Raw genomic sequence first — 22,743 nt, 5'->3', positions numbered from 1 at the left:
CAGGGCAACAGGTAATTCTGGGCTTGAAACCAAATTAAAGTCACTTTCAAATCTCATTACTTCCAATAAGACATTGAATTTATTCTACTCCACTAATCCAAACATCTTTGTCTTCTCCTCTATTTAATGCAAGAATTATTCAATAGGAATGGAGTCTTGGCTTTGTCGCTTTACCAAACAAAAAAACATGTTAAAAAAATGTCATATGGCACGACAAGACAATTCATATACGTATCTCCAAATTTTCTTTAAGATGTAAAATTTATATTTTTGGAATTGGAAAATTAGATTAGATACAATTCCACTTAATGATATGTATCATTTTCTTGGTTGAGTCATTAAGCTAAAGTTTAGGAGGTTTTAACGCTTAAGCAACTAATTATCAACGTTTTCAGATGTGAGTGTTGGGGAAATTAAGGCTGGCTCAAGAAATGTTTCTTTCAAGAGTTTGCTGGGGGAAATCCCAATCCAAAGCCCCTCTCTTTGCGGTCAATGGCCTTGCAAATATGGATTCTTATTATGGGAGTAGGAACATCCATCAATAATTATTGCTTTTTCCTTCTCTTTTCCTACACAAACTAAAAACTCCAACTTTTATTGATCCACACATTCCTGTTATTTAAACTCATTAGCGGCAGTAGTAAATAAGCAGAAGGAAAATGGATGCTTTTAATGGAGAAGATGCTTGTTCTATTTCTCACACAGTCCCTGTTGTGTTGGAACTCAATCGATTATAGAATCTGCTTAAAGGTTTGATTTCCAATTTTTTCCCTCCTTTAAAGATTAACGACATATGATTCAATGTGTCATCTGCATGTCATGCACTTCAATTTTTGTGTTGCTTATGTTCTTTGGTGTATGTTGTTATGTTATATTGAGCTTGGGATTGATTCCTAGAGACCCGTGGCTTCGGAATTCCTATTGATGTAATTAAGGGCACTGTATTATCTATCATTGTTTTTTTTTTTAATGAACTAATTCATTAAAGTTTGGTAAAAAGTGTTATTATACAAGTACACTGGGCATCCCCAGGAGCTAAAATAAGATAACAGATACACTGAACATCCCCAGTAGATAACACACCAACAGTACAACCATACAACAATCAACTAAACCCAATACTCAAAATGCAATGTGTGAGTTGTAAACACACCTAAAAACAAGATTTTGGATCTTCTTAATAGTCTGTCCTACATCCATTTTCTCTTGATCGAAGATGACCCTATTCTGATTGGTGAAGAGCTATTCCATATTAGATAAATATGGTAATTTTCAGAGGCAAGTATTTTACCCGGACGAGCTTATGTTATTCCAAATTGTTCTTTTGTTTTTTTTCGAATAGATCAATGAATTAGTTTTTCCATACTCTAACGACTGTTTGTAGGACGAATCACTTAAAAAAAAATCACAACATAATTTATAACTGGGATATTAGGTCAGGAAAGGAAGTCGCCTCACACCCCCAACATGACAATAAGTGCTATTCGAGTTTTTTTTAAATATCATATCATACCTAAATTTTAAATCATAGGTTTTTGTTTTATGAAAAATTTTATATTATACTTCAAGTCAAATGTATCGTTTTTTGACCACCTTCCCCTAAATGGAAATTTAAACATCAGTTTAACATTTAAAGCGCATGTTTTCAAATGTCTTTCTACTTTAACAGACCTTCATATATCTTATAATGGTTAATATTGATCGCATGCTGAATTTTACTGTAATTTCAGAGGAGGAGAGGGAATTGGGGAAGGCTCAAAGTGAAATTAAAGCATTGAGAGCAACAGAAATCCTCAAGGCTAAGGCTGTGGAAGAGGTAACATCTGTGAAAATGAACTTCAAATCCAAATATCATTGGCTTTGAAATACATAAAAAGAAAACAAAGATTGAAACTGTTAACATGTGGAGATGAAATATATGCATACATTATCAATATCTGGCATTTATATCATTTTGACCGAACAATAAATCTGACAGCTTGGAAGTGAAGTAGAAAGATTGGAAGAAAAGTTGGGAATCAATGAAAGCCTTATTCAACAAAAGGTGGGTATTCATTTTTGGTTACATTTTTACGGTGCTTGCGTAGAAAGATATGAAGTAAGATGATTCAAGTATTTTGGATATGATTGATGCAGAATCTGGACATCAAGAAACTCACAGGTGAGAAGCGTGAAGCTCTTGCTGCTCAATATGCAGTTGAAGCGACTCTGCGGAGGGTTTATGCCAATCAAAAGGATGATGATTCTATTCCCATTGAGTTGGTTATTGCTCCGTTAGAAGCAGAACTTAATATGCGAACAAATGAGGTATTCAGATGAGGAAAAACATGTTCTCTATTCATCAGAATGTTTTATAACTAGAGCTCAAAGGTACATTGAACTTCGGTGTCTGATCATTAGGTTGCTGCACTGCAAGAGGATAAGAAGGCTATGGAACGTCTCATCAAATCAAAAGAAGCAGCACTTCTTGAAGCAGAAAAAGTATTGAAAAGTGCTCTAGAAAGAACGCTAATAGTAGAGGAGGTTCAGAATCAGAACTTCGAGCTCAGGAGACAAATCTAAATATGCCTGGTATATTTGAATCAAATATGGGTTAACCTGGGTTATTTTCAGAACATCAACAAAAATGCTGATATAACGCAGGAGGAGAACTAAGTACTCGAGAAGACGAATAGGCATAAGGTTTTGGATATTGAAAAGCTTAGTGAAACCATTACGGAGCTGGAGGGGGCCATACTTGCCGGTGGAGCAACAGCCAACACTATTCGTGACTACAGACGACAGATATCTGAATTGAATGTAAAATCTTGTGCTTCAGCCTTCAGCCATCTGTGCAAGCTTTATCAAAAATAACGACAAAACAAATTTCCGTGAAATGACCAATTTTTTTTTTTTGCTCCGATTTTGTAGGAGGAGAAGAGGATGCTGGGAAGGGAACTAGCAAGGGCCAAGGTTTCAGCTAACCGAGTAGCAAGTGTTGTAGCCAATGAGTGGAAAGATGAGAAGGACAAAGTAATGCCTGTCAAGCAATGGCTAGAAGAGAGAAGGATACCGCAGGTATGCTTAACAACTAACCATATTAACAGGTATGCTGATTATGAATCTTATAAGGTATAAAGGAAATAAAGTCGAGGTTTCTCTCAGGATCTGTGAAACAGAATATAATATGTTAAAAATGAAAATATTGAACTTTTACAGCTCCTTTGTTTAACTGTGAGACCTCGGTGGGATTGTAGGCAGAGATACAGAAGTTAAAAGACAAACTAACCATCTCGGAGAGAACTGCCAATGCAGAATCACAAGTCAAGGTGACACTTCAAGCCTAATTTTGGTGAACATATCTATACATGGTAAAATAAACATGCTCCTTTTTTTGGCCAAGGATAAGTTGAAGGTGAGGCTAAAGACTCTTGAAGAAGGTTTAAAGCATGTCCCTGGTGTTTCGAACAAGACTACTGGATCCCCTAAAAATGTGAAACCTGGTAACTTATTTGGGATCTTATCAAGCAACAATAGAAAGAAAAAGAGATCAACATCACTACCAAGGTTTCTGTCATTGCTAAAAACTCAGTGCAGACGAGGGATCAAGAACAAGCTTCAATTGTTACAGCAGAAATTAATCCAGTTAATGGTTTGAGAAATAAATATCCTTCTGGAGAAAGTTTGTTGAGAAAAGGTTTATGGGCTTCCAGGAATAAGGTCATTGACGATAACAGTGAAAAGGAAAATACGGAGGCAAACAGTAACGTAACATTTGATCGAATAACGGGTAACTGTGGAGGAATTGGAGAAATGAGGAACAGCAAATGCATGAATGACCGCTACAAAAAGATTAAAGACGTGGAGGTTGATAATACTGATGGTGAAGACATGGTATCAGGATTTTTATATGATAGACTTCAGAAAGAAGTCCTAAATTTGAGGAAGTCCTGCGAATTGAAAGACCACACTTTGAACGCTAAAGAAGAAGAAATCAAGGCAGTAAAACAGTAACTCAGACCCTTAATTCATATCTTGGTGTAGTGATTGTTCATGGTCTTAATTTTTTTTCAAGGGTTCTTTCCAGATGCTTATGAAAAAACTGAAACACTAGCCAAAGCAATGGAACTGGAGTCAAGGAAAATCAAGAGAGAAGCAGCAATAAGAGAAAAAGATTCTACACCAACAAAGGTGGATGATAAGCTAAGAAATCCAAACCTATCCAAAAGGTTAGTAATATTCTCCATTTCCCATACCGTGTTTCCTTTTCAAACTCCTTTCACTAGTTGAAGCAGCGTGTGTTGGAGAGTTCAAGTACATCTGATTATGTCTCGCTCTGATAGTTCCATTTGATTAGGTCCACGAATGCCTCTTGAAGATACATTCCGAAGAAGATGAAAATATAATTAAATCAGCAGTGGAATGCACATTTTGATAATTTACACCATGTATCTGCAGAGTATTTGTAACAAGTCAATGTCATGAGTTATAGGAAGTGATATTTGTTCAGATTTATTTTGATTTGCCTTGACTGTTGTTCAAGTGATGTATCTATAAGTCTTCTGAGAGAATTACTCAATAAACAATGTGTTGTGTATGTGGTAAATAGCAAAACGTGTCATGATTCAAGAGAAGTATGAAAATAACTGAAAAACAAACTTGGGAAGCTGCAACATGGAACATATTTGAAAAAAACCATGAAATTATGTATAAAACATAAACTTTGGTGTGAATACATTGGATCACTTGTTAGGGATCTTAACATGCATACATGGTTCAAAATCTTTTGAGTTAAGTTTAAGATTCAAACGAGTATATTGGATTTTTTATGTGACAATCTCCAGGTTTCATCCCAACAGAAATTCCTGCTATACCAGTTGTCAAAAGAAACTTATCAATCTGCATCCCGAAGAGCATTAGCACATGACGAATGCTTGCTGCCAAGATTTTGTTGAGTGCAGAGTGGTATAACATTGATAAACTTTGCAAGATTAGTGAAACATGGAATGAGTAGTGAACTCCCATTACGTGTACATGGAATACCAACATGGTTATGAATTAAAAGTCACGTCTTCTGAAACCATGAAAGACAACTGCAAACAACATTTTAAACATATTTTTCAGTTTCCCGTTCGAGAATTAAATTTGGTCCCGCTATGCCATAGATATAGTTTTCTACTGCTTGAAACATTTGCAGTACTCCAACCTATCTGTTGAACAGGAAAGGTTGCTCATGTATTACATAATAGCGAGATACATAGTTTCCAAGCAAGCAATAAAGTACGCAAAGAAACAATCCTAAGAGAAAACAAATGCCAACAATAAATCGGCGACAAGTTTTTTATCAATACAAATATCAACATCTCGATTTTTACATTCATGTTGTATTCATTCACTTTTTATGTGCGTTATTTACCTGAAATTAGACAAATAGCAACTATACCCAAACCTGATTGCAGCACACCTCACCGATCAAGATTCATGGCGTCACATGATGGAGCAAGATGACGGGTTCTCTTCATTCAGGTAGTGGTCACATCTGCTGAAATGGTGGCAACCTCTGCCATACCCGTATCCGCACCCGTGTCCACACCCGTACCCATAATAACCTTCAAAACGTGGTAGCGGCGGCGGCGGAACTCCGTACCCGAGGCGACATGGCCCCCCATCATGACCGCCGTAGCATTGGCCACAGCAAGTCGGAACCGGATAAAGTGGTGGCAGTCCATGGAACATAACCGGTTCGGGATCCATAGGCGGGTTTGGTACTGGTTGAGGGATTTTTGGTGGATCGGGCTTGGGAGCTTCCTTGGGCTTGTCCACTGGAGGCGGCACACTTGGTATCGGCTTCTCAACCGGAACCGCCACCTTCGGTTTCTCTGGCTCCTTGGGCTTTTCGGGCTCCTTGGGCTTCTCAACCACGATTACTTTGGGCTTCTCAGGCTCTTTGGGCTTCTCAACTACAACGATTGGCTTTTCGAGTTCTTTGGGCTTTACGGGCTCTTTCGGCTTCTCTGGCACAGAAACCTTCGGCTTTTCAGGTTCCGTGGGCTTGGGAGGCTCCTTGATTGCGATGCTTTTAATAACCTTGGCACCCTTGCAGCATAGTTTGTCCCGAATTTTCTCGGGGTCGCAGCACACCACTGTAATGGTGACCGTGTTCGCTTTCTCATCGTACACCTGGTCTCTAATTTCTCTTGTCCCGAAGTTTTTTTACATAACAGAATTCAACTCAGTTTCTAATCCAATCCCAATAAAATTTATCTCTAATTTGCCTCAAATTGTAAGCAAGTTATGATCAACCATGATCTTTCATACAAAAACTCAAAAGAAATTGAACCACTCACGGGGGAATTTGCAGAGAATTTTCTTGATCTTCTTGTAGCAGCAAGAACACTGGAGATCAACGACCTTGAGAACCATGATAGTCACCTATTTAATAAATTTTTATGGGGGCAACAAAAAAAAAAGCAATCAAATATTGTCAATAAACAACGTAAAATGGACGTGGGAAACATCAAATTCTTGATCTTGTCCAAAGATATTAGAGAAACAAACTCGTGAAACATAAATGATTTCTCTTTTTTCATACCTTTTCAGCCATGATGAGTGAATGATTGATTTCTCAGAACGATAAACCAGCTGGATCCACCCAACTGTTGATAATCGCTAACTAGACTGAAAGAAACTTGAATAGGGGAGACATTGGTAAGTATCATTAAAGTGTTTAATGTTTTAATTAGGAAGAAGGAATTAGCGATAAGCCGTACCTGTTACTCACCTATCAGCTTCTTATTACAATTTGACCCTATAAATTTTCGTTATATATATATTGCCAATTGAAACTCGTACGTATTTAATTTAGAGATGCATTTCGTACGTATTAAGTTGGATGAAAATTTATATTGTTCAAAATATCAAATTAATTAACTAAAACCCAAAAGTCTTGAATATAAAATAAGTTTCAATAGCCGGCCACGAGTAAGTTTCATGCTTTGATGTATTAATTAATGTGTGCAAATATACTAAAAATAAAACCAATTTCGACGAACTCAACTCAGATTATGAAGCTCAAAATAGTAGTTTTTATTCAATTTCGAATATATATATACACACCTTATCATCCTTCAATATTGAACGAATCATATTTGATTAAAATGGTCAATTTCATCTTTGAGGGACCCATGCACGTTGCGCATGAATCTTCATAGTGATGGATGTATATATATATCGAGCTGGCTTTGATAGACACACTTGCCCCCTTTCTTGCAAATTTCAAGTTATAATAAATGAATTATGTAAATTAAATGTCTGAGAGGGCGGCTTGTTTTGGACCTGACAACAAGCAAATATCGGTTGCATGAGCATCCAGCCCTGCGTACAAAGCTTTCGAAAATGACGTCTCCTTTTGGATGAATCCACTTGAATCGATCCAAAATCGAATAAGAACCTTTCTGGGTTCGAGTTTATGTATTTGCGAACTCAAAACTATATTGTTTAAACATTTTTTTTAAAATTTTAATGATATCAAACAAAATAAGTATTTCTATTACTATATTAATAATGAATTCAATACAAATATTGTGCCATAAAATATTTGTGTGTTCGTTGCACATGAGTAAAAAATTCGGTGAAATTGGTGGGTGGTTGAACAAATAGAAGATAAGAATAAAAGCAACAAGAATTTTCCTCAAAGAAAAGCTAGAAGAACTAATTGACATTTCAACAACAAAGTATATGGGTTGGAGATTCGTGCTTCTTTCTTACAATTACATCTAAAAGCGCACTTTTTCAACCAATTTAATCGTGTTTATCTAAATCTAAATTCACGAAAAGGATAGGAGGAGACTCTCTTTATTGTCTTAATATTAATTTAATTTCTCTTACACGTATACTTTTTTTATATTATTATTTTATTTTAAGACAAATATGTTCTTCTAGTTTTATATCACGCAAATTCAATCCATAGGGGAAAAACGTTGGTTCGAACTCATGTTCAAATAAAAACCCCTAACCCCATTGTGGAAAAAAAATCCTTGTGCCGAAAAAATCCCTTTTCCAATTATTGATATTTGTTCTTGCATATTGAGTCCACTGGAAAATTATACTCACGTACGTATAAAAACAAATACAGACAGTTGGATTCCCTTAAGGATATCATCAAATTATCGGTAATTTTCCCACTAAAAAAAAGGAGATAGAAAATAATTACAAAGCCAATTTAGACTTTATAAAATTAGTTCTTCTTACATAGTAACAACTAGGGATGTAAATGAACCAAACCGTTTGTGAGCTATTCGAAGCTCGATTCGATAAAAGCTCGTTTGAACTCGTTTAATGAGGCTCGTTAAGATAAACAAATCAAGTTCAAGCTCTACAATATTCGGCTTGTTAGCTCGTGAACATGTTCGTTAGTAAATTCATAAGTAATATCTTAGATGAAAAATAATAATTTTGATATTTAATTTATTGATTTAACACATTAATTATGAAGTATATAGAAAAATTTATTAGATTTATTTATTATAATAAATTGACAAATTTTAATAAGAATATTATATTTTTTTCTAAATGTATAATTTATCTTTTAATGAATTTAATGAATATTTAAATGTATCATTCATATTTATTGAGCTCGTTTAGGTTCGATAAAAGCTTGAATAAGCTCGTGAGCCATGAATATATTTGTTAAATAAAACTCGAGCTCGGCTCGATTATAAACAAGTCAAGCTCAAACATTCAAGAATTCGGCTCGACTGGACTCGATTACATCTCCAGTAGCAACAAACTTCGGAAGGTACATTTGGATGGACCACTAGCCAATCCTTGAAGGATTGGTTCATTCATACAAACCTTTTTTTTTTGCTAGGCCCGATTATGGACCACATGAAAAGCCCAATACCATTGATCTCGATTTTTTCTTTTTCTAAATATGTGCCCAGCAGTGTCTCTTTCGCAATTTGATACAAAAAATATCATTTAAATTTTTATAATGATTTATTTATTTATTCATATAAAAGTATTAATATACATAAATGTAATACGATTGTAGAGGAGAGAGATAAATTATCAAACGAGTCACATTTTCTTCAAGTGAGGAAGTCATGCAATTTGATACAGTGACCAGCATGTATATATAGATGAAAATCATTTTTCTTTCATGTATTAATTAAATGACATCTAAATCATTGTTCTCAATTTCATTAATTGAGATTTCAAACAAAAATATAAGCAATGTTACACAATATCAAATAATCAATGTCACAATAAAAAAAATAACACCATCGATTATATTTTGAGCAAAAAAACTATATATTCGAACAATATAAACGAGAAAAAAAAAATTAACTTGACTATATAAAAAAATTTAAGACATTATTTCTAAAATACATACATTAAAAAATAAGTATTTTGATGCAATAGTTCACAAAACTTGGCACTAACCATCACCTAATAACAAAACAGGTTGGCTCATTTTGATCCGTCTTCAAATAAGACACTATATGAAGAGACTTACAAATTTTGATGACGTCGATAGATTTTTAATTTTTTTAAAAAAAAAAATTATTATTAAATTTTAAAAAATGAGTCGAGACATTTCAGGAGAGATTTACGTCTCTCTAAAATTCAGTGGGTCGAAGACACCAAAACAAAAACATCAATCAAACTTTCATTTCACGGAATTTAATAAACCTTTTTCGTGAATGAATGGGTTTCGGGTTCCCTGGTATTATCTGATACGATACGTGTTAACATTTTATTGGGCGATTTGGGTTCATGGAGCCCCACCCGCTTCCGGCATTTTCTATTTTTTATATATCGATGGGCCCCCCTATAGGGATCGACCTGGCAATATCAATATTATTAGACTTCGTTGACTATTTTGACCATCTATTCTAACAAAATCTTTTGTATATATTTTCTTTAATGTATCTAGCATTATAAAAGTTACCTAGGAGTTCCAATAACCATGGTTAGACTCGACAATCATCAGGGTCGGACCACATAGAATGTCACTTAAAGTAAATTTTTATATATATATTTTTTTAGCAAATTGAGTTTAAGTTTTATCATAATTTTCGTGAATGTAAACGTTTAAAAACAAGTCACTTCCCTTATTTTTTATGCTGTTTAAGAATAAAAAATTGTTTTCGTTTAGATAATTTTGTAATTTCAATAGTAATAAAACGTAGTTCACATTTTACATATTAAAAATTTCAACATTTTAAAGATGCCGTGATAAGATTTACTTACGCGACGAATATATATGATACGCACATTAATTTTCAGGGTATACGGTCAATCTCTGCGTCACCACTATAAATTCGGTGTCCCACACTAATGACAGCACATACAGCTAGGAAACACTCTCCCGTCCCTCACTCACACACACGCCCACAATTTAAATACCGAGAGAAGGGAGTTGCCACCATTTCTTTGTCCAACAAATTGTAGTTCTATCTGTCTACCCATACACCGAAGCTGAATTTCACAAGAGATGGGAGAAGTGAGTCCTTTTACTCAAATTCTTGCCTTCTCTTTCATTTCATTGATTGGAGACCAATATTTTTTACCCTCTTTTGTGCGTGTTTTTATCTGATTCATTGATACGCATCTGTGTGATTGCATATGCGAGCAGCCGTTCTTGTCAGTGTTTAAAGGAACAAGGGTTTCTTATTCTTTCTTTGCTTTTTTATAGTGTATTTGATTTACTGATTCATATGATGTAAATGAAGGAAAAGAAAGGGGAGGGGAACAAGGAAGAGAAGATTAAAGAAGAAGCAGTAAAACAAGATAAACAGGAAGAAGAGAAAAAGAAAGATGAAGAGCCTCAAGAAATTATTCTTAGGGTAGACATGCATTGTGCGGCTTGTGCCCGGAAAGTTACTAGATCCCTCAAAGGATTTCAAGGTCATTAAATCTCTCCATCGATCCGTCTTTCTCGCTTTCTTTTTCCCTTTTGCTATATGATACACTGGCTTTTATAAATCTGTAGAATTATTTGAACTAATTTTTAAAACGTAGGAGTGGAGGACGTTACGGCGGATTGCAAGGCGAGTAAAGTGGTGGTGAAAGGCAATGCGGCAGACCCGTCAAAGGTGTGCCAAAGGATTCAAAAAAAGACTGGGAGAAAAGTGGAACTCATTTCACCATTACCTAAACCACCAGAAGAAAGTAAGAAGGAAGAAACTAAACCAGAACCCAAAGAAGAAAAGAAAGTAGAGGTATTATTTAATTATTATTTTGATTCTTTTTCTTTATGATTACGCTACGATAGTATTTTTTTTCTTTATTATTACGTTGTGATAGTATTTATTACATTAAGAACCTGAATTTATGTCCGCATTATTATATAAAAGAGGTGTTACAAAGACCTGGACCGCCTTTAATAATTAGAACACGGTGAATAAAATTATTGATTGGTGGCATTAAGTACACAGCAGCTTTGGGTGAGCGCAGTGCAACTTGTGACTGCTGTTACATTTCTGGCGTGAAAACCACAGCACAGCTGAAATTAGTAGTGGGTGGAAAGCAAAATCACTCGGCACATTTCGCGATGCGATTACACGATGAGTCATTCTCCATTCGAATGCATGGGACCTGTATCTGCAGAGTACAGGTCCTGCAAATAGGCTGGCACTTGACCCTACTGTTGCACGACTTGACCTACAGTAAACTTATTTAAACCTGTGATTTAAGGTACTTTACGAAGGTTTGCTTTTCCCCTTTTATCTCAAGGACTACTACTGCTTGATGTTGCAGTTTTAGTTTTTGTGCAGTAAATATCTGTACTGATCACAACATATCATGCGGTGAATTCATAATAGTTTTCCTGTTTGTAAATGCATGCATTTGTGGCATCCTTATCATAAATGTTCATGCTTATATAATAATATATCATATATGGCTGTTGAGTTAATTGGGCTGTTTTCGTTTGAACCTGGCAGCCTCTACCCGTGATCAACGTCGTGCTGAAAGTTCGAATGCACTGTGATGCATGCGCTCAAGCATTGGAGAGGAGAATTGTTAAAATTCATGGTAACAAGCTAGTAATAGAGTTTTTAGTCGGTTCTACTTGCGTTTAATTTGGCCGATGGAAAGATGAGATGTTCATAATTTTTTAGAGCATTCAATTGCTGATACAGTATTGTGCCACAGGGGTAGAATCAGTGACAACAGACATAGCAAATGATCAAGTCACGGTGAAAGGTGTTCTTGATCCAGATAAGCTAGTGAATGATGTGTACAAGAAAACCGGTAAACAAGCCTCGGTGGTGAAGGATGAAGAGAAGAAGGAAGAAGAGAAGAAAGAAGAGGAGAAAAAGGATGAAAAACAAGAAGATAAGAAACAAGGAGAGGAAAACAAGGAAGATGATGATGTCGATAAGAAAACCGACGTCAAGAAGAACGAATATTGGCCTCCAAAGTATAACTTGGAGTATGCTTATGCGCCTCAATTGTTCAGTGATGAGAACCCGAATGCTTGCTCTGTTATGTAATGGTGTTGTTGGAAGCTGGACTACAACTACATTTGGATGTAGTGTTTAATTTGTTGGAATTCTTATGCATTATATATGTTAATAAGTAGCCGTTTTCGAATAAAATCTGCAAGTTGTCTTTCCATTTTTTCCATGCGCCATAATCTTAAGTGCTCTTTCTTCGATGTATTTGCCCTAATTTTCCATGTTACCAGGAACATATATATTATCCATGTACGTAATGCAAAGATGATTTAACCTTTTGTATGCAAAATTTTTCATGATTTTGATATTATTGTATTGGGATTTTTGTCTTTCCTTACTGGAAGTGCTATCATAAACTTTAGAGACACTCATTAAAAATGTACGCATGTCCGTATAATAGACAAGCTGTTAGTATAGCGATAATATGTAACACAAACCAAAAAGGGTTTTGAAGCTGTGGCGTGCGCACATGTGCTTGAAAAGATGCTAATCGTCCCCACGATTCCATATTAAAGTGAGCCCGTAATCAAAAGGAGGGGATTCGACAACAACTCATTAATTAATTAATAATGCATTTGTTCCATATGTTTGTTCATGCCCACTGAACACATGTTTATATATATATATATATATATATATAAATGAAATATTTTTATAGGATTTGTCTCTCTCTCTCTATATATATATATATATATATAAACTTGCTCACCTATTTCGGGCTAAAAAGATATAAAATAGTATTTATCTCTAAGAATGATGCATTCGAAAGTGTGAGATTTTTAATATGCATACCTTCTTATTTTTTATTTTTCATCGAAAAGTATTCCATAATTTTTTGCTAAATTTTTTCATCAATTTATTTTAAAATATTGACAGAAAAATTTGGCAGCCCAAACCAGCCAGATTCGGGTATTCTACGGTTCGAGTAAGATCCTTGTTTTGAAATATAATTCTTGTCGTGAAATCATCCCTTGTAGGTTCACAACCTCAAGTCACCCTGTTTTTAGTTAAATGTAAAAGTATATGCATTTTAACAAAAATCTGTTTAAAATTTTGAATCATGTATTTGATTTCTTCATTACACTGTACATCACTGCGCTCTACATCTAATTTTCAGCATTGAAAAAGCAAGACTCTGTAATGTCACTTAAACACAGCAACCTGCAACTCAGCGTGACTATGGCGCCATCTACTTCAGATGCAAATAGCCCAAAATACTTCATGCAGTTTTACAATGCAGACATGGTTAGCTCTTTCTCGCCTCTATTTCTCATGTGCTCGTGAGAAGGTTTGGGGATCAGATGTATGTTATTCGTGGTATAAGTGCGAACACCTTCACGTCTGGATCCTAACTTTATCCCTTTATGTTTACCAGTGAAAGCTTGTCTGCAAGGAGAATTCTTTGGAAGATGAAGGACTTTGACTTGGCAATTTTTTTCCAAATTTGGGATTGCATGGAGATGCGAGGGGAGATCAATCATGAATTCTCCGAAGCTGTCTGTCTTGCCTTTTGCCCATAATTTCTTTGTCCTCCCATTTTTGGCGCAGAAAACGGACATGGATGCACCTGAAACGTACGTGTTAAGGAAACTAATTAATCTTACAGCTCATCTACATAGGATATTTTCACCGATGAAAAGAAAAAGCACTTCAAATATTGAGAATAATATATATGTACATACCTGAGACTGGACTCGGATGGATGGAAATTTGGTCGTTTGCACCAGCATGGCAAAGAAGTTTGCCACTTATTACAACAGTGGAGAGCTTCTCCTCCCCATAACCCGCCCAAGAAACCAAAAATTCATCAACCTCAGAGTTCATTCTTCTTGCTTCCACCGGAGTTTCAACACACATAATGACAATTAACGCCAAGAAAATGATAATCTTCATGAACAAGAGGCGACCTCCCACAAATCGGCTCATTTTCTTCCAGCGGTTTAGAATTTAACTTTATTTTGAAGGGAAGATGAGAATCAAGAGACAATGAAGTTGAAGCTACCACCCTCGGGTTTTTATACGTCTACAAGAGAAAAATAAGTGCATGGTCGCGTTCCATTTCCAACATGCCAAGTTACGGTCCTATCCTCCATAATGAAGTTTGGAGTACTTCAAAAAAAGTGATCAGACAAAGATCCACTTAGGGACATATTAGTCAATGAACCTAATTTTGAGTCTTAATAAGGTAAAAGGGTTTTGTCAACTTTGAATTTTCTTGATTATTTTTTAAGCAATTAAAGATTGGAAGTTGGGAAATGGAAGGCTAACTTCTTAAGTTGGTAGCCTAACTTTATCACATACTCACGTATTGTTTTAATAGCAAAAAATGAGAAGGCTCCCATGACCATTGCTTGTCTTTGGTAAACAAGCATTAAACTTGGAGTCATTTTGTCAAGCCTGCCTCAACTATTTAATTTCTATATGCGCTAGCTACGCCTTCAAAATAAAATTCTTGATCTAAATAAATATCATATCTTTTGTTGCAATTGGAAATATATGTATAATCATTTTTAAATTCAAAAATTTCATTTTCATTTAATACACGCAATTAATCAACCTTTTGATTTCTCTTACCTCTAACCGAACTAATCTTGAGTTTTCTTTTCAATATCAATAAAGATTTTAAATTTTTTTTTGTAAAATAAAAAAAGAATAAAAATACAAGATCATTTGACCTCGACATATTCTACTTCTAACGTAGTCCAACAGTGGGGTTGGACCAAGCACGATCGGTCAAAAGGGTTCTCTGCCTAATTTATAATTCGGAGATCATCCACTAACTTGTATTTATATATTTAACAACATGCTTGATAAAACACAGGGGGAGTCAAATTATGTCATGTTTTTCATATTTCCAATTAATTATTATTAAATTAGTTTATGTTCATTAGTGGTGATTAGATATATGCAGCCGCCTCCCTCGTCTTCGTTTTTGACATAGCGCATTGATTTTTTTTTCTTTTTTTATGCATGGTATGTTATTATTATTATCATCATATTACACTAGAAAAAATGAATTGTTCATAAATAATGCAAAACTTTTAAAGTGTGCGTAGATTTAAATTTATTAAATTAGGTAATAACGTATTAGGTATTTCAAATATATGTGTTTCTTTGTCTATAGATTTTAGAGATATATATAGTGAGTGAATTAAAGATTAAACATGTATCAATAAAAAATAATTGGTATCTTGTGAGACGGTCTCACGAATATTTATATGTGAGATGAGTCAACCATACCGATATTCACAATAAAAGTAATAATTTTTCATGGTGACTCAAATAAGATATCTATCTCACAAAATACGACACGTGAGACCGTCTCACATAAGTTTTTGCCATAAAAAATTGCAATTTCCGGTTTGTTTGTTATTGCCCTCATTTTTTTAATTATAACACATTAATACCCATTACATTATATATTATATTATGTATAAACTTAAGTCACTATTCGTTTGTTTCCCCCATTCTGCCGAGGAAGACCAAGAAATCCGTGAAGGATAAATTTAATAAAAAAGGAACAACGGAGAAGAAGTATCGTATATGCAAAAATCAGAAGAAATCCATCAAAGGTATGAATCGAACCACATTTTAGGTTTTGTACTCAGTGTTGTTACAAATTCGAACCTCCTCTTCAGCATGAAAAGTTGACCTAGAGATTGACAGAAAAGTTGAAAGTGGTGTTTGGGATTTAAAGCTAATTAACCGTAGTTATTTTATTATTCAAAATATTAAAATTTTATTTTTTGTTTTCTAAAGAAACAGATCGGAAATTAGAACGAATTTTTTGGCGGTACTGTCCCTTCTTTCCATTCACAATGTCTGGGGGACTCTTGAAGCTGAAATCAGTGGGCTACCCGATTTGCGATCCGGACCCGGGAAATGAAACCGTCGAGCAACCTAGGAAAGTGGCGGTGGTGGATTTAGGCAACGGAAGCCGAGTTTTACACATGCCCAGATTGATTTCGTACCAAGATTCTTGTCAGTTTTTCGATTACTTGAACAAAAATATACCCTGGATAAGACCCACTATCCGCGTCTTTGCCAAATCCCATGTCCAGGTTTGATTATCCCCCAACTAAATTTCCCCCTTTCCTATTTTTTTACGAAGTATCTGTACGTTGAGAGATGCAGATGAGGGGAATACACAATCGTATCTCGAATGCTCAGTTTTTATGCTCCAAGATTGATACCTGCCAAAAAAGGGAATTGTTTTTCGTTTGATATATCTTGTAATTTCATGAATTCATTTGATGTACGGCGGACTTGTGAAACATAAAATTTTTGGCCTTGTGTTGACAGATAGAGGGAAAAAACTTGCATCCCATTGTTTCTGTCAGTTTGATTTTCTTGAAAATGGTAACTTTGTGATTGCTATGTAAGGCACGGACATTTCAAAATTTGTCTGGTTTATGCAATCTTTAGGTGTCTTCTGCAGTTAACCAGATTTTTGCCCGATGATTTCAAACTACTTGTGAGTTGTGACGAGAAAGCTTATATCTTGAATTCGTTTTTGAACAGCCCAGAGACACGTGTTATGTTGCCAGTGAAGGATTGACAAAACTAGTTTACAGTGGTTATCAGCCTCATGCGTATACCTGGAATGATTTTCCACCCCTGAAGGATATCTTGGATTTGGTGAGATTGCTTTCTTTGGCCATTTTAAGAAATACTAGTACGAGAAACCGATTATGTTATGTTTGAAGTAAAATAAAGTTTATTCCTATTGCTTGTTCTGTTTTTACCCCCCAGGTTCACAAAGCTATTCCTGGAAGCAGTTTCAATAGTTTACTGCTGAATAGGTATAAAGGAGGCAATGATTATGTTGGTTGGCATGCTGATGATGAAAAACTCTATGGGCCAACTCCCCAAATCGCTTCAGTTTCACTTGGTTGTGAACGTGATTTTCTATTGAAGAAGAAACCTAGTAAAGTTGTGATAGGTATGGAAAAGAATCTCGTTGTTTGCATTTTTGAAGTATGGTAGAATGTCATCATCTGTGAGAGACATCTCACATAGCCTTGTAATTCTTGTGTATGCACAAGCCTTTTTCTCATTTATTTGAGCAGTTTGCAAGCGAATGATTCGCTTTGTTCAATGGGGCTTCCAGCTTCCAACTTTATGGAGATTGGAATAACTAACGTTGTTATGTACTGTTTTCCAGATGAGCCAGCTAGAAGAAATGAATGTGGACCTCCCAGCAAAAGATTAAAGAAAGTTAACATCGGTGACCAACATAGTTTTGCATTAAAGCATGGATCACTGCTGGTTATGAGTGGCTACACACAACGGGATTGGTTACACTCAGTGCCCAAGCGTGTGAAAGCGGAATCAGTACGAATCAATCTCACATTCAGGCGCATTCTCTGATCGATACGAGCTTTTGCTGTTTAGGATATTAATTGATTTTGATTTACCGAGTGTGGTTTAGCTATGGAGACACCACCTAGTTCACTCGCTGAGAGTGTTCCAGCTCCGTATGTACTGAAATAAAGAATTAGGAAATGACTCGACTGGCGTTGCAGGGATTTTTATGAGCTATTTTCTTGTTAGAAACTCAGCAGTTCCTCGGCGGGGATATCGGTTTCCTTGCACTTGTAAATTCTATTTTTTCAGTCCTAAAATGCGTTTCTGATGGAGAATTTGCAATGGTATTATTAAATTTTTTTTTGGATAATTTTTGTGTAAAAAATATATATTATTTTTTTTATGATATTTTATTTATAGATAAATGATTATATAAGATTTATTGAGACAATTTGAAATTTTATATAAGCTAGAAAAAAAAATTGTACAAAAATTAATAATAAATTTATATCAATTAAGGTAACTGAGTAAATATCACGATGGATAAAAATATTAAAAAAAATTTGAGATTATATTTATTTATGAAAGTTTGTCAGGAGGAGGTGTTAAAAAGCTTGATTAGATAGAACATGGTATTATTAAAAAAATCACAAGAATTGTTTGTCTAACGATGATGTTTTACTAAAGATTACGCTGACTCCAGCGGGACTTCCGACGACTAAGCTGTCTCGTCTCTCTGTCGGTGATCATCAGACACCAAATCGCCGAACAGGGCAAACGAAGAGGCGAAGAAGGCGGTGTTGCCAAGGAAGAACGGCTGATTGAAGTTTAGACGTTTCCGTAGCTTAACAACCTCTCTTTCGGGCAATAAATTGGTGCTTGGTATGTAATTATTTTGATTGCCACGAACGACTTCCCACTTTTTGTTCTTCCCTTGTGCTTTCTTTATCATATTTTCTTCGGTTTGAATGTGTTCGCTGATCATTGCCGTTGAATTTCGTGGCTCTTTTAATTCTGATGTTATCGTTAGTTAGATTTCTTGTTTTTTTTTTTCAAAACTTGATGACCATGAGGTGGTGCTCTGGGTTCTTTGATGCTACATGGGGGTTTTCTTGTTGTACGAACTCAAAATTTTCAGTGCCCACCATTAATTGTTCGAGAAGATTTGGCAATTTGGCTGTTTGATATCTTTTTTGGGTTTTTGCAGACTCCCATGGCTGCAGATGACACTATTAAACCTAGAGGTGATAAGTCCTCTTTTGCTCAAGCATCTGGAATTAAGATTCTATCAATTCATGTATAACTAGCTTATGCCTGAGTCATTATTTAGTGAAATTTATTTACGCCTTAATTTTTAAGCTAGCTATTATTAACACTCGAGCTGTTTTGGATGGTTGCTCTTGTGTTGCGTTACTTGAGCTTTATAAAAATCAGCTGACATTAATTAATTTTGCTCAGATGTTTGTATTGTTGGTGTTGCTCGGACACCAATGGGCGGCTTACTTGGTTCTCTTTCATCTTTGCCTGCTACAAAGCTTGGTTCTATAGCTATTGAATGTGAGATCACTTTAAAATCCACTTAAGTATAGTTTGACTCATTTCTCATTTTCGTGATTGAATCACGTGTCCATTCTAAAAGCTGCTCTATGTTCGAAGGTGCTCTAAAAAGGGCTGGGGTAGATCCTTCTCTGGTGCAAGAAGTCTTCTTTGGAAACGTTCTTAGTGCAAATTTGGGCCAAGCCCCTGCAAGGCAGGCTGCACTAGGTGCAGGTATACCCAATTCGGTAATATGCACCACCATTAACAAAGTGTGTTCGTCGGGAATGAAAGGTTGGTTGGCATATCTGTCATAGAAACTTCTTCCTATTTGAAAGATTCTGGAAGGACTTGATTGTATCTTTTTATCATTAACCCAGCAATCATGATTGCGGCACAAACAATAAAAGTGGGTGACAATGATGTAGTAGTTGCTGGGGGCATGGAAAGCATGTCAAATGCACCTAAGTATCTACCTAGTGGAAGGTCAGCATGCTGATTAGTTAACTTTTATTGTGGTGTTTCTTGCTTCTTCTTTCGGTAAGAAAGGAATACTGTAGGTTAGCTCTTCTAGTAGCCTCGATGTATTGTATGAAGACATTTTTTCCATATTCACTTCAGGTGATATAAAAAAAAGCGCCTGGCATCCCACATGATTCCTCATTAATCGATGAACTTTTGTCTTCTCTTGAGGGAAGGGGAAGGTTGGAATTTGAGTTAATATAACTGGTGCCTGTCATTGTGATTCTTCCCATATTTTAACAGGACAGGATCTCGGCTGGGACATGATACTATTATTGATGGCATGATCAAAGATGGCCTTTGGGACGTCTATAATGATTTTGGAATGGGTGTTTGTGCAGAATTATGTGCCGCTCAACATAAAATAACTAGAGAAGAGCAGGTAATGTTTTGTGGTTGCTAATTTGTTATTTGATTTTCAAGATACATCAAATTATCTTCAATCTGCACAGCTCAACTAAGTTCCTTTGTACTTTTAATGGTTTGTGCTGTCGAATTATAAAACTAATTTGGTGTTGTGTGATTACTAAATAATAAGATACTTCTCGTTGGACATTGTATCATTTTCGAGAATGAACAAATTCTCTCTTAAAAAAAGACGTTCCATTTTCTACAAGTACATGGTACCATATGCTGGTGTAAGAAGAATTCTATTCTTGTCCATTAATGCGCTGATTGCTATTTCTTCTTATTTTAATTAATGAGAAAAAGCTGCAATTTTGCACAATTATAGAATCATTTTAACCGAGAAAGTTAATTTTGGCAAACTGTTCCAATCTGTTTGCTTCCAGAATGAATGATTGCTTCTATTTTCTTTTTTTTTTATGGTGAACATCTACCATGTCTATCTTCTCTCTTTTGTATCAATTATAGAAGCCATATTTCGGCATTTAATATTTTTGGTGAGTCTAATGGTACCATGCATAATTTGATTTATATATATCTTTACTAGGATTCCTATGCTGTTCAAAGTTTTAAACGAGGCATTACTGCAGAAACCAGTGGTGCATTCAATTGGGAGATAGTTCCGGTGAGAATATTTTCTGTTTATTAGAAATTAACTGGCAGTGGGTTTCAAAGATTTGCTGATGGTTTTATTCATACATGCAGGTTGAAATTTCTGGTAGTAGGGAGAGGCCATCTACCATTATTGACAAAGATGAAGGTTTAGGAAAGGTGGTAGAATAAAAAATTTACCTCAAATTACTTTAGACGCCAGAAGATGCTGAAAATTGAATCCGAGTGTTATGAATATGCAAACAAGTTTATATTTATTACTTGATTTAATGTTTTCTTTTAATAGCTAAATTGTGTCCAGCTGATTCTTTGATTTCTTTATTAAGTTGAAGTTAATAAACTGAGTTGTGATCATTCAAAGTCAATTTTATATGCAAGAAATGTTTTTGGACTTGAATAAATTTGCTCATTTGTTAAATTATTAACTTCATCATCTTGTCCGTTTTCTATAGTGAAATCAACATTTTCTCAAGGATCTAGAGTGCTTAATTAGTTTCCACGTGTATGATTATTTATGTTGCTCGATTACAAATGTTCAAGTTCCCTTCTCTTCTTTTTGCTAGTTTGATGCGAATAAATTAAGAAAGCTTAAACCGAGCTTCCAGAAGAATGGAGGTTCTGTCACTGCCGGAAATGCCTCTAGTATAAGGTTAATTTCTTCCCGCTTTCCCTCTGTCATTTGTCTCCGTGTTTCTCTGCCCCAAGTATATTTATTTAATTCTGTGCAGCGATGGTGCTGCCGCACTGGTCTTAGTGAGTGGAGCCATGGCGATTAAACATGGACTGGAAGTGATGGCTAAAATAAGAGGCTATGCTGATGGAGCACAGGTTTTGTGAAAAACCTTATTTTTCTTTTGTTGAATTAATGTCTTTGATAGCTTGATGAATTATTATGTTGGCTGTGTAGGCACCTGAGTTGTTTACAACTGCTCCTGCTATTGCAATACCAAAAGCAATCTCAAATTCTGGTTTGGAAGCTAATAGTATTGATTACTATGAAATTAATGAAGCCTTTTCTGTAAGAGCCTGTGCTGAATTTCCATTATCTGTGGCTTACCCAGGTAGACGATTTTAATTTTATTTTTGCAGGTCGTGGCTATTGCTAATCAGAGGCTTCTCAACATCAACCCCGTGAGTATTGCTAGTCTCTCTTTTCAAATTTCATTCATTTATGATAGACTGGCTCTTATTTCCTTGTTTTGGGTACTCTGTTTATAGGACAAATTGAATGTGCATGGTGGTGCTGTGTCTTTAGGGCATCCGTTAGGCTGTAGTGGAGCACGCATCTTGATCACATTGTTAGGCGTATGTTCCTTGCCTTGTCAAGTTCTTGCGAAGCATTTAGTGTTATATTTAATCCTTGTGGAATGATATTCAGGTGCTGAGACAGAGAAATGGTAAGTTTGGGGTTGCGGGAATCTGCAACGGTGGAGGAGGTTCATCTGCTGTAGTTCTAGAGCTCGTCAATAATCGGTACGCTTATTTGGTATTGCCATACTGTGCAATAAATCTATGAGTTCATATAACTTGTTCAAGAATTGATAAATGTGGTCTACTTTTATGTATAGCAGACCAAGAGCTATGGTGCCTCGATCGTTGCTATGAATTCGAAGGTTTACTGCTTATCAAGGTCTCCCAAAACTTCTCTGCAATATCTATGCTGCTGTAACAAAGCTGCATCCTATTTTAGTTATGTAAAATTTCTGTCCTAATAATAAATCTCGAGGAATTATTCATTTTCGGTCATTTGTGCTATATTTTGTGCATCACAATCAGCCAACTAAGTGATATTCATAAGCAATTTTACTTATTTCAGAAACATTATATTGATATGTCAACAAATTTGTTAAATAGTGGTTGGCAGAATGCAGCGTGCAATTGCATATTTAACAATTTCACAACACATTCTGGAAGTGGG

General features: G+C 35.4%; 5 protein-coding genes and 1 pseudogene across 7 annotated transcripts; 4 read left to right on the top strand and 2 right to left on the bottom strand.

Moving 5' to 3' along the window:
* Positions 1 to 401: 401 nt before the first annotated feature.
* Positions 402 to 5,543, top strand: LOC142526588 (microtubule-associated protein 70-5-like; annotated as a pseudogene).
* Positions 5,279 to 6,775, bottom strand: LOC142526587 (uncharacterized). 2 transcript variants are annotated; one of them, XM_075631084.1, is made up of 4 exons: positions 6,750 to 6,774; positions 6,572 to 6,667; positions 6,327 to 6,411; positions 5,279 to 6,173 (listed from the first exon to the last, which is right to left on the bottom strand). In XM_075631084.1, the coding sequence occupies exons 2-4, from the start codon at positions 6,581 to 6,583 to the stop codon at positions 5,467 to 5,469; spliced, it is 804 nt and encodes a 267-aa protein (XP_075487199.1). In that variant the 5' UTR covers positions 6,584 to 6,667; positions 6,750 to 6,774; the 3' UTR covers positions 5,279 to 5,466. The 2 variants fall into 2 exon arrangements, with proteins under 2 accessions (XP_075487199.1, XP_075487198.1); XM_075631083.1 differs by having other exon boundaries at positions 6,572 to 6,775.
* A 3,562-nt stretch (positions 6,776 to 10,337) lies between these two features.
* Positions 10,338 to 12,601, top strand: LOC142527544 (heavy metal-associated isoprenylated plant protein 7-like). The gene is made up of 5 exons (XM_075632381.1): positions 10,338 to 10,486; positions 10,716 to 10,890; positions 11,005 to 11,204; positions 11,928 to 12,018; positions 12,139 to 12,601. The coding sequence occupies exons 1-5, from the start codon at positions 10,478 to 10,480 to the stop codon at positions 12,477 to 12,479; spliced, it is 816 nt and encodes a 271-aa protein (XP_075488496.1). The 5' UTR covers positions 10,338 to 10,477; the 3' UTR covers positions 12,480 to 12,601.
* Positions 12,602 to 13,486: 885 nt separating this feature from the next.
* Positions 13,487 to 14,434, bottom strand: LOC142527274 (uncharacterized). The gene is made up of 2 exons (XM_075632026.1): positions 14,126 to 14,434; positions 13,487 to 14,010 (listed from the first exon to the last, which is right to left on the bottom strand). Exons 1-2 carry the CDS (start codon positions 14,367 to 14,369, stop codon positions 13,673 to 13,675), a joined length of 582 nt encoding a protein of 193 aa, XP_075488141.1. The 5' UTR covers positions 14,370 to 14,434; the 3' UTR covers positions 13,487 to 13,672.
* A 1,780-nt stretch (positions 14,435 to 16,214) lies between these two features.
* LOC142527917 (DNA oxidative demethylase ALKBH2-like) lies at positions 16,215 to 18,099 on the top strand. Its single transcript, XM_075632913.1, has 4 exons — positions 16,215 to 16,504; positions 16,965 to 17,081; positions 17,196 to 17,385; positions 17,608 to 18,099. The coding sequence occupies exons 1-4, from the start codon at positions 16,262 to 16,264 to the stop codon at positions 17,811 to 17,813; spliced, it is 756 nt and encodes a 251-aa protein (XP_075489028.1). The 5' UTR covers positions 16,215 to 16,261; the 3' UTR covers positions 17,814 to 18,099.
* A 285-nt stretch (positions 18,100 to 18,384) lies between these two features.
* Positions 18,385 to 22,569, top strand: LOC142526393 (acetyl-CoA acetyltransferase 2-like). Of its 2 annotated transcripts, none has more exons than XM_075630756.1 (15): positions 18,385 to 18,632; positions 18,958 to 18,994; positions 19,209 to 19,307; positions 19,407 to 19,580; positions 19,667 to 19,772; positions 20,052 to 20,190; positions 20,761 to 20,838; positions 20,919 to 20,984; positions 21,389 to 21,474; positions 21,554 to 21,653; positions 21,733 to 21,843; positions 21,915 to 21,956; positions 22,044 to 22,130; positions 22,204 to 22,298; positions 22,397 to 22,569. In XM_075630756.1, exons 2-15 carry the CDS (start codon positions 18,964 to 18,966, stop codon positions 22,428 to 22,430), a joined length of 1,248 nt encoding a protein of 415 aa, XP_075486871.1. In that variant the 5' UTR covers positions 18,385 to 18,632; positions 18,958 to 18,963; the 3' UTR covers positions 22,431 to 22,569. The 2 variants fall into 2 exon arrangements, with proteins under 2 accessions (XP_075486871.1, XP_075486870.1); XM_075630755.1 differs by having other exon boundaries at positions 22,394 to 22,569.
* The last annotated feature ends 174 nt before the right edge of the window (positions 22,570 to 22,743 follow it).

This window comes from Primulina tabacum, chromosome 15 (genome assembly GCF_025594145.1).
Source record: "Primulina tabacum isolate GXHZ01 chromosome 15, ASM2559414v2, whole genome shotgun sequence".
Classification (NCBI taxonomy): Eukaryota; Viridiplantae; Streptophyta; class Magnoliopsida; order Lamiales; family Gesneriaceae; genus Primulina; species Primulina tabacum.
This window is presented reverse-complemented; position numbering and strand designations above follow the sequence as displayed.